This window comes from Phycodurus eques, chromosome 7 (genome assembly GCF_024500275.1).
Source record: "Phycodurus eques isolate BA_2022a chromosome 7, UOR_Pequ_1.1, whole genome shotgun sequence".
Classification (NCBI taxonomy): domain Eukaryota; kingdom Metazoa; phylum Chordata; class Actinopteri; order Syngnathiformes; family Syngnathidae; genus Phycodurus; species Phycodurus eques.
Genome location: NC_084531.1, coordinates 12,758,559 through 12,767,833, shown reverse-complemented (window position 1 = coordinate 12,767,833; position 9,275 = coordinate 12,758,559). Strand labels below are relative to the sequence as shown.

General features: G+C 40.8%; 1 protein-coding gene and 1 non-coding gene across 2 annotated transcripts; both read right to left on the bottom strand.

Moving 5' to 3' along the window:
* Positions 1 to 336: 336 nt before the first annotated feature.
* Positions 337 to 6,910, bottom strand: mrpl28 (mitochondrial ribosomal protein L28). The gene is made up of 6 exons (XM_061681711.1): positions 6,820 to 6,910; positions 5,895 to 6,186; positions 5,670 to 5,822; positions 3,324 to 3,458; positions 3,153 to 3,239; positions 337 to 675 (listed from the first exon to the last, which is right to left on the bottom strand). The coding sequence occupies exons 2-6, from the start codon at positions 6,177 to 6,179 to the stop codon at positions 580 to 582; spliced, it is 756 nt and encodes a 251-aa protein (XP_061537695.1). The 5' UTR covers positions 6,180 to 6,186; positions 6,820 to 6,910; the 3' UTR covers positions 337 to 579.
* Positions 6,911 to 7,615: 705 nt separating this feature from the next.
* trnastop-uca (transfer RNA opal suppressor (anticodon UCA)) lies at positions 7,616 to 7,702 on the bottom strand. The gene has a single exon. It is a non-coding gene; the product is annotated as a tRNA-Sec (tRNA).
* Positions 7,703 to 9,275: the final 1,573 nt, after the last annotated feature.

The following is a 9,275-nucleotide window of genomic DNA, read 5'->3' as shown; positions in this document are numbered from 1 at the left end:
ATAGTGGGAAAAAACAGTTTTGAAATGATTTATCTTGGCCTCATCATGTTATATCACAAAAATGTGGCATTTGAACATGGGTGAGCAGACTTTTTATATTCACTGTATGTCCTGAATCTCAAGACAATATCCAGGACAGACCAACGCTCCAGAAAAAAAGAAAGAGAGCCGAAATCTCAAATCTTGGATCAAATCTCTCGAGCGAGCGGTTACACGATCATTTTCTTTGTGTTTAAAAACCTTTTTTTTTTTCTTTTTTTTTTTGTTTGTTCTGCTTTTGAAACCGATATTGAGTTTGTACCTTCTTTCACTTCCTGTTAAAACAGACCCAAAGTCGACAACAGAAAGGCGATTTTTATTTTTTTCAAATACTTTATACAAGATGACAAATGGACAGCTGTTGTATTCACACCAGTGTTGGATGTTCTGACAAAGAAAGGAGGAGGAAGTGAGATAAAGAAGTGGTGGTTCGTGCTTCCCGTGTGTCTCTCTCAAACTCACACACACACACAAACACACGCACGCAGATGCGACTTGTTCATGTCGAGGCTCGACAGACGTTTTTCATTTTTCTGCTCTTCATTTGCTCTCAATGAGATGAGGCTCAGACAGCTTTCGGATGTGCAGCTCCTCTATCAGCTTTTCTGCACACACCTTGAACAGCGGCTCGGGCTCCTGACACACACACACGCACACTACATTGAACACATGCACATTTGCACAAAGTTCTTGTCTAATGTAATTAGTTTTATGTATCAGAAACAGCACATGCATTTATTATGAAACTTACGGCTAAAATAGATATTACTGAATCATTTTAAACATTTCTGTCCCGTGTTACATGTTTTGATGGACCATCTTTGCCACAAGACGAGTAAAAGGTTCAAATTATATATGAGCATTTATCAATTATACAGTAGCACATAAAGAAATCAACTTGTTTCTTTTTATTTTTAATGAAACATTTGAATTATTCATTCACTGTATATCTCATTAATCAAAGCATCAATAAATATATAGTACATACATATACTTGCGGTTTGGCACCCACGGATTCACCGGGTCACAGACTTCTAATTTTGTTTTTCCCTTTCCGTTTTTTTTTTTTTGGGGGGGGGACGAGACGACGACCAATCCCCGCAAACGCTTTTTGTAATTGTACAGACAGGAGAAGGGCACAGCAACAGGAGCATGTTTTGCCTCTAATTCTGCCTATTTGTTTATAGGCCTATGGGAGGAACAACACATATTCTCCCAAGATAAACCTTTGGAACAAAATATTTTGTGGTGGGCCAAATATATTGAGGATATTTAGTTTTTCTCTGGCTCTGAAAAAGAACACAGACTCCCGTGGATATATTAACAGCCCGAATAAAAAGTTACAATTTAGGATCGAGTATGGTCTACGTGTGATACGCTTTCTGGATTTACAAATCCCCAAAGACAACGAAGGTTTTTTACCATACCTATATATTTAGAAAGGTAACAGACCGGAACACAATCTTACACGCAAACAGTTTCCATCCTCCTTGGCTTATTCATAACATACCCAATGGACAAATTCAGAGACGAAGACGCATGTGTGACTCACACCAGGATTTTCTCGGAATCCATCTGAACACGCAGCGGCGGCTCCGACAAGGAGGTTAACAAAATCAGACTCTCCTTCAAGTTCATCCTAGCGCACAATCTTTTGAAAGAAGAAGTTTGCAGAGCGACAGACCTTGAAAAGTGTTGACTCCAAAACCCTACTTTGTCAATTGATATTGCAAGGAGGCAGCCCAGATTAAACACATCATAAAGAACAATTGGAAAATAATTGAATGTGACCTGACTCTTAAGGGAACGTTTAATGAACCCTCTAGTATTAGCTTTAATTAAGAGATGATTAATGATGATTTATGCTTAAAGACAAACTAGTGAAGAGCTATCGCCCTGCTCTGAAACGTGAAACATGGCTACACCGACCTAAAGGCAATTTTCCTTGCGGCAACTGCAATTATTGTGAAAATACGGTCGAGCAACACATTTGTGCATGTCCTTATTAATAAGGTGCACCATGTAAACCGTTTCATTAATTGCCACAGAACCCACGTTGTATATGGGTTGGAATGTCCATGTGGATGTTAATACGTAAAAGGAGGTTCAGATACCGATGCAAAACATGGGAGGGCCTCAACCTTACGAGCGCCAGCGGTGGCGACAAAATCAAACGGCTGAAACAAAGAGAGACATTTTGGATTCACTCAAAGGCGACGAGCCATCCGGGCCGCAACGGAGAGTTTGACCTTTCACCCTGTTACCCATGAATCATTAAAAAATTGTTTAAAAATAAATCTTACGAGCATGCAGTATGAATTAACTCTGTGGAAAGTTAACATTGTTAATTAATGGGAGTTTATTCATGAAAGGAATTAAAATGGAATTTTCAAAATCGCAGTTTAGCATAAAAGAGGAAACGTAAATGTACTGTAGTTGTAAAGAAGAAAAAAACTTGTTTTTTTTACTCCTTGCACTTATTCAAAACAGTTTTTTTTGCTATTCAATTTAATGCAGGGCGACCAACTTGTTAGCACATCTGCCTCGCAGTTCTGAGGACCGGGGTTCAATTCCCGGCCCCGCCTGTGTGGACTTTGCATGTTGTCCCCGTGCCTGCGTGGGTTTTCTCCGGGTACTCCGGTTTCCTCCCACATCCCAAAAATGTGCATGGTAGGTTGATTGAAGACTCTAAATTGCCCTTAGGTGTGAATGTGTGCGCGAATGGTTGTTTGTTTATATGTGCCCTGCGATTGGCTGGCGACCAGTTCAGGGTGTACTCTCGCCCGAAGATAGCTTTGAAAGGCTCCAGCACGCCCGCGACCCTTGTGAGGAGAAGCGGAACGGAAGATGAGTGAATGAATTTAATGCATGGGATTGTAAATGCATTCAGAAATAAATCAAGCTTTTTTTGAAGCAAACATTTCATATCATTACACCAAATTTCTATAATTGTTGTGAGAAGTGTTCAAATTAGAATTTTTTAAAATGAACATTGTCGTTCTGACTAAAAATACATATGTACTGTATGAGGATTTCTAGAATAATTTTTTTTTTCTTGGCGTTTTGGGTAGAAAGAAACTAAAGCTCGGCAAATGTGATGACGTAACTGTTACCTTGTGCTCCAGCTGCCTCTGCTTCTCCACGGCTTCTTCCAGAGTCAGACCCACCCACTCGGCCTCCTCTTCGGGGATCTCAAAGCGCTGCGTCGCCGTGTGACAAAATCCAAACACCGGTCGTTGGCCTTTAGAACTTTGTGACCGCTCAAGTCGTGAGCGAGTTCGTACCTTGTATTTGTTGTACACCTCGTCTCTCTTCGCGCGGTCCTCTGGATACAGCTGAGTGTCTCTACGAGCCAGGCGCAGTAACATGGCCCGCTTCAGGTCCATCCCCAGTTTGGAGTTCAGATCTTCTTTTGGCATCTAACGCATGTGACACGAACAAGGCTGGTTAAATATTTTAATTGAAAAAAAAAAAAAATATATATATAATAGATTTATAAAATATTTATATACTTCAATTATTAAAAAAAGTATTGCACAGAAATTAAATAAAGAAATGTACATAATACAGTTAAATGATTAAATGCACATGTATTTAAAAGTCAAGTACAAGTGAACTGTACTTACAAAAGTAGAAATGTTACTTGTATTTCAGTGACTCGCCTACCGTGAGTGGCACTCTTACCCCCCGTTGAGAATCACTGTACTAACATACGACTAGCTCTCCACTGCAAATCCACTTCAGCAGTACTTTTTTGAATTCATAAAAACTACCAAGAATATCTCAATGCTTTTAAAATAAAAAAGAAAATGTATACACAGTATTCCCTGCTATACAGGTATGTGCCCAAAAATTTGAATATCGAGGGAAAGTCCATTTATTTCAATAATTTGTTTCAAAAAGTGAAACCTATGTTATATTAGTTTTGAAATATTTCAAGGCTTTATTTGTTTCATTTTAGATGATTATGGCAGAAAGACATAAAATAAACAAATCGGCCAGCCAATCGCAGGGCACACATAAACAACCAACCATTTGCACTCACATTCCCACCTACGGGCAATTTTCAACCTACCATGCATGTTTTTGGGATGTGGGAGGAATGCGGAGTGCCCGGAGAAAACCCACCCAGGCACGGGGAGAACATGCAAACTCCACACAGGCGGGGCCGGGGATTCAACCCCGCTCCTCAGAACTGTGAGGCAGACGCGCTAACCAGTTGACTACCGTGCCGCAAAAACAAACCCGTTATTTCACCAAATTAGAATATCATGACAAAGTTCAACGTTGCAGGCTCCCTGTCTCCCAATGTTGTCCGCTAATTAACGCACAATACCTGCAGAGGTTTTCCTCAACCTTTAAGTGGTCTCAGTCTGGCTTAGTAGGCTTCAGAATAACGGGGAACACCGCTGACTTGACGGCTGTGCAAGAAAACCATCATTGACACTCTCCATAAGGAGAAGAAGTCTCAAAAAGAAATTCCAAAAGAAGCTGGATGCTCACAGGGCGCAGTATCAAAGTGCATTAACAGAATGTTAAGAGGAAGGGGGAAATGCCTGTATCACACTTTAAAAAAAACCTCACTAGTAACAACAAAATGATCGTGATAAATTAAATATTCTCATCTAATTAAAATATCTTTTTTTTTTTAAATAAATTCCTGCTACGCCTTCTGTGTGGTGTCAAAGTCCTTAAGGCTTCTTTATATGCTCCCCGGGCGCTTCAGCTGCCCCCTGCTCCAGGGTGTTCCACTAACATGTGTTCACTGTGATGGGTTAAATGCAGAGAAAACATTTCATGTGCATGTATGCATGTTCATGACAATAAAAGGTGATTCTTCTTCTTCTTATACTCGTGTGGACGGCAACCGCGCTGACGTCACTGCAGCTATCCCGCACGTAGTTTGTCTTTATACTCGAGCGCAACACACACGCGCAGTTTTGAAAATGTACTGCAGTTCACCAAGTCAGGGGTGTCGCTACGGCTGGTATTGGCTAGGACACCACAGTGTGGAGATTCCTCTGCATTTTTTGGGGCCATTTCCGATAGCCGTTTTTACATTCCTTTCCGTAACAAGGAACAAAGCAACAACAATGACGACCGTGGAAGTGTCTGCTAGATCAAATGGACCTAGATGAGCAGATGATACGTTAAATTGTGCTGCAAAATCGATCGAGAAGGCGGCGGCGTAGATGGTCTGTAGAACCAAGGCGCACGCTGAGTACGTCATCACAGCATGTGACTAAAACGGACCAATCAAGAGAGACGATCTCCAAGGCATTCTACGTGCAGCAAAAATTTTAGCCGCGTGAGCGCATCAAATGACGCAGAGGGGCCGAGCGGGCCAATTCGTCGGGCGTTGTCGGCCATGAGAGCGCGGGAGGAAAAGAAGCCTTACAGAGGCCTTTATGTTGTCCGCCTGCAGTGCCGCCAGTGGCCTGTTGGTGGTACAATTTAACATATTGTCACACTATGGACACTCTACTGCCATCTACTGGCATGCATGTTACAATGTTTCCAGCTTTTTGGTCTGACTTTCCAAATAAATATTTCTGTGTACAGTAGAAGTTCTTAAGTGTAGCAAAAACACATGGTGAGCATAAGACCAGATTGACAGCCTTCTCTCTTACTTTGAGGATGTAGAAGTCAAAGCCAAAGGCGGCGTCGATGAGGTCCAGGGTGCGAGGCGTGACCGTGATGGTGAACTTGTGGTCCAGGATCTCGCTGTAAAGTTCTCTCTTCAACAGCTGCGGTCTCCACGTCTTCGGCAGACGTGTGGACATCTAGGCGGACGACGACGTTAACGTTACAGAACTTGACAAAAATCTAATCAAAACACCCTGGCGCACGCTCACTTTATCGTTGTTGGCGTATCTGTAGCCCGATACCCAACCCTCCCCCCCCCAAAGGCCGTTCTGAGACTCGGGAGGGTAGTAGATGGGGATCGCGACGTCCTGCACTCGTTCCTTCTGCCCCGTCTTGGGGTTGCGTCGGTACTGGACCCCCAGGGCCCTCCAGTGGACTGGCGTGGGCTCCTTCTGCTCCAGGGACTTCAGGTAATGCTTTGGGAGGCGGGAGTAGATGCCCTCTTTCAGTTTGAGGGCATCCCAGATTTTAGGAGCGTATTTATGGAGAGGCATACTGGAGCTAGAAGACATAAGGAGAGAATAGAGAATTCATCGCATAGGTCACTGATTCCAAAGTGTGCTACGGATACATTTGCATTTAATGCTTAAGAACCGTTTGTTCATAAACATTTACTTCAGTACAATTTTATTGCAACTTTTATGTAAAATAAAGTAATTTTGAGGTGGTACGTCATGTAAAAAAAATAAATAAAAAAAAAGTGAGAACCACTAGATGTTATCAATTATCAAGTCATCGTTCACCACAAAGTAAAACTTGTTTTGAATAAATGGAAATAAAATATTTTAACAATATAATACGGATTTCAATCAAATGGGAGAGTCATTGAAAAGTGACTGCAATGAAAATGTACCACTAGTGTGGTGATAATAATATAATGACGAGTGTGCAAATTATGCAGAGCCCTCAAGCAATTTAAAGTCACCAATAGTACAATGATCTGTTACTAGCATTGTAACCGTACAGTCAGGCGACAAAATTATCAGAATCAGAATCAGAATCAGAATCATCTTTATTTGCTAAGTATGTCCAAAAAACACACAAGGAATTTGTCTCCGGGACAATGTTATTGATGCGGTAACTAATGAAACGCTAATTTACATCGCTATGAAAACTATTAAACGTCAGTCGTACCTGGCAATGTTATAAAGGTGTTTTAAATCCGAAAGAACAAACGTTAAGCATGCAAGGACATGGCTGGGCTTTTTCTAATTTAGCAATTCCGCATTGCTCGACCCGCGTCCCACTAACAAGGATTTTCATTGGCGGCAGGACAGAGTATTTTCGCTGGTGATTGGCTAACATTTTAAAGATTTATCATTGGTGGTAGGGACAGATTATTATAGTTTATGATTGGTTGAAATTAATCGGCATGCTCATTGGTGGGAAAGCGACTGCTGTCGCTGGTGATTGGTTGAGATGGATAGTCAACAATGTTGTTGTTCCGGGAAACCGGGCATAGAAGTTAAATAGTTTTGTTTTGGTTTTTCAGTATGCGCTTGCCCGTTAACCCAGAAAAAAACCCACATAATTTTGTTCAAAGATAAATTAAAGGGAAATTTCTGACGCCAACTCAGCATATTTGTAAAAACAACGTGCATTATTTGCACAAGTAGAAAGTGTCGCTGGTCTTCGAAGCTTTTTTTCTGCACTTCAGAATAAAAGTCACAATGAAATACAGTACTATATTATTATTATTACTAATAAATGTTATTTATATTGCGCCTCGGGTCGCTTGAAATGAAGTTCTTCCTCTTAGTATTTGTATTGTTGTTCATTTGATGGACCCTTATTTTGAAGTGCGGGAACAAAGCTTTGAAGACAGGAAGTAGTGGACTGTGTCGTTTGCCTGTCACTGTCAGCAGTGAACAAAGAAATAAAAACGTCAGGAAAGTAATTTTTCAAGAGGGTAGTACATCAGCAGAGTAATCGCCCGCAAGGTGGAATTGAACCACTCTGCCGCTAGGCAGCTACAGGTTTGAAGCCTGCACCCCGGACCACCGAGGATCATCCGGGCATTAGATAACTAGAATAAGGAGGTTATATATGGTACGCAATCGCACTATTATTACTCAGTGACGGTTTCTACTGTTAAAAATTAATCTGTTTTGTATCTGCAAGACAGTTACACTTACAACTGTCTACACGGACGGATAGCTTCTGGCTACCGAATACGAGGCCCAATTCTTTGAAAATAAAACGACAAAAGGAATGAAATCCGAATGTATCAATTTATGCAAGATATCTGCATTATGATTGGCTGTGTGGAGAGAAGAGGCGGAGACAGATGATGTCATTTCAGGTAATCGATTTAATATGATGTGCTTGTTTCAAGTGGTTATTTCAATAAATTCCTGGTAACAGTAGCTTTTCATATGTTCATGTTATGGTATTGCACTTTTTGCGCTTACACGTAGACATGGAATATATTTCAAGATGCATTTGTATCACACAATACTGTAGTTACCAGATACAATTACAGCATTACAGAAATAGTAAAATGAGGTTGCGTCGGCAAAGGGTTGTGGAAATTTCTGTTTGTCCATGTGAGATGAAGAAATAAAGTATCTGCTACGAACACCGGACAGGTCATTAAGAATATTTATTATCTTAGTATCGAGAGACAAGTTATGGCAAGTTTAAAAAACAAGTTAAAAAACATTCAGCCGAGCATGACTCTCTCATTTCCTTACTTTCTGAATTAGACTCGTTATTATACATTGACTTGCAAACGGATCACACTCAAAAACCGAATGAGACAAGCTACTCGGCGCCTTGATAGCTTGATGTTTTTAGAGCATCAGAGCGAGCAAAGCAATAAAACAGTCCATTCGTTATTTTCTACAAACCCCAATTCCAATTAAGTTAGGACTCCGTGTAAAACATAAATTAAAACAAAATACAATGATTTGCAAATCCTTTTCAACTTATACTCAATTGAATACACTACAAAGACAAGATATTTAAAGTTCAAACTAATAAACATTATTATTAGTTTTTGTTGTTGTTGCAAATATTCTCTCACTTTGAATTTGATGCTTGCAAAACATTCCCAAAAAGCTGAGACAGGGGCAACAAAAGATTGGGAAAGTTGAGGAATGCTAAAAAAATAAAAATAAAAAATAAAAAATGGGAACATTTCACATGTGAACAGGGTAATTGGAAACGAGTGTCATTATTGGGTATAAAAGGAGCATCCCGAAAGGCTCAGTTCTTCACGAGCAAGGATGGGACGAGGTTCACCACTTTGCAACGACGTGAGCAAATTAGTTCAACAGTTTAATAACAATGTCGACGTACATTCATTTATTCATTTTCTGTACCGCTTATCCTCACGAGGGTCACGCAGGTGCTGGACCCTATCCCAGCTATCTTCGGGTGAGAGGCGGGGTACACCCACCCTGAACCAGCCAATCGCAGGGCACATATAAACAAACAACCAATTGCAGTCACATTCACACCTATGGGCAATTTAGAGTCTTCAATTAATCTACCATGTTTTGGGGATGTGGGAGGAAACCCACACAAGCACAGGGAGAACATGCAAACTCCACACAGGCGAGGCCAGATTTGAACCCGGGTCCTAAGAA

What these genes read in the sequence shown, in the direction of transcription:
- mrpl28 (XM_061681711.1), bottom strand. Translation starts at nt 6,179, where the DNA reads ATGCCTCTCCATAAATACGCTCCTAAAATCTGGGATGCCCTCAAACTG. An exon ending in GATACGCCAACAACGATAAA is followed by an intron (nt 5,823 to 5,894) that starts GTGAGCGTGCGC and finishes TCGTCCGCCTAG; the next exon opens with ATGTCCACACGTCTGCCGAA. An exon ending in AGAGGCAGCTGGAGCACAAG is followed by an intron (nt 676 to 3,152) that starts GTAACAGTTACG and finishes TGTGTGTGTCAG; the next exon opens with GAGCCCGAGCCGCTGTTCAA.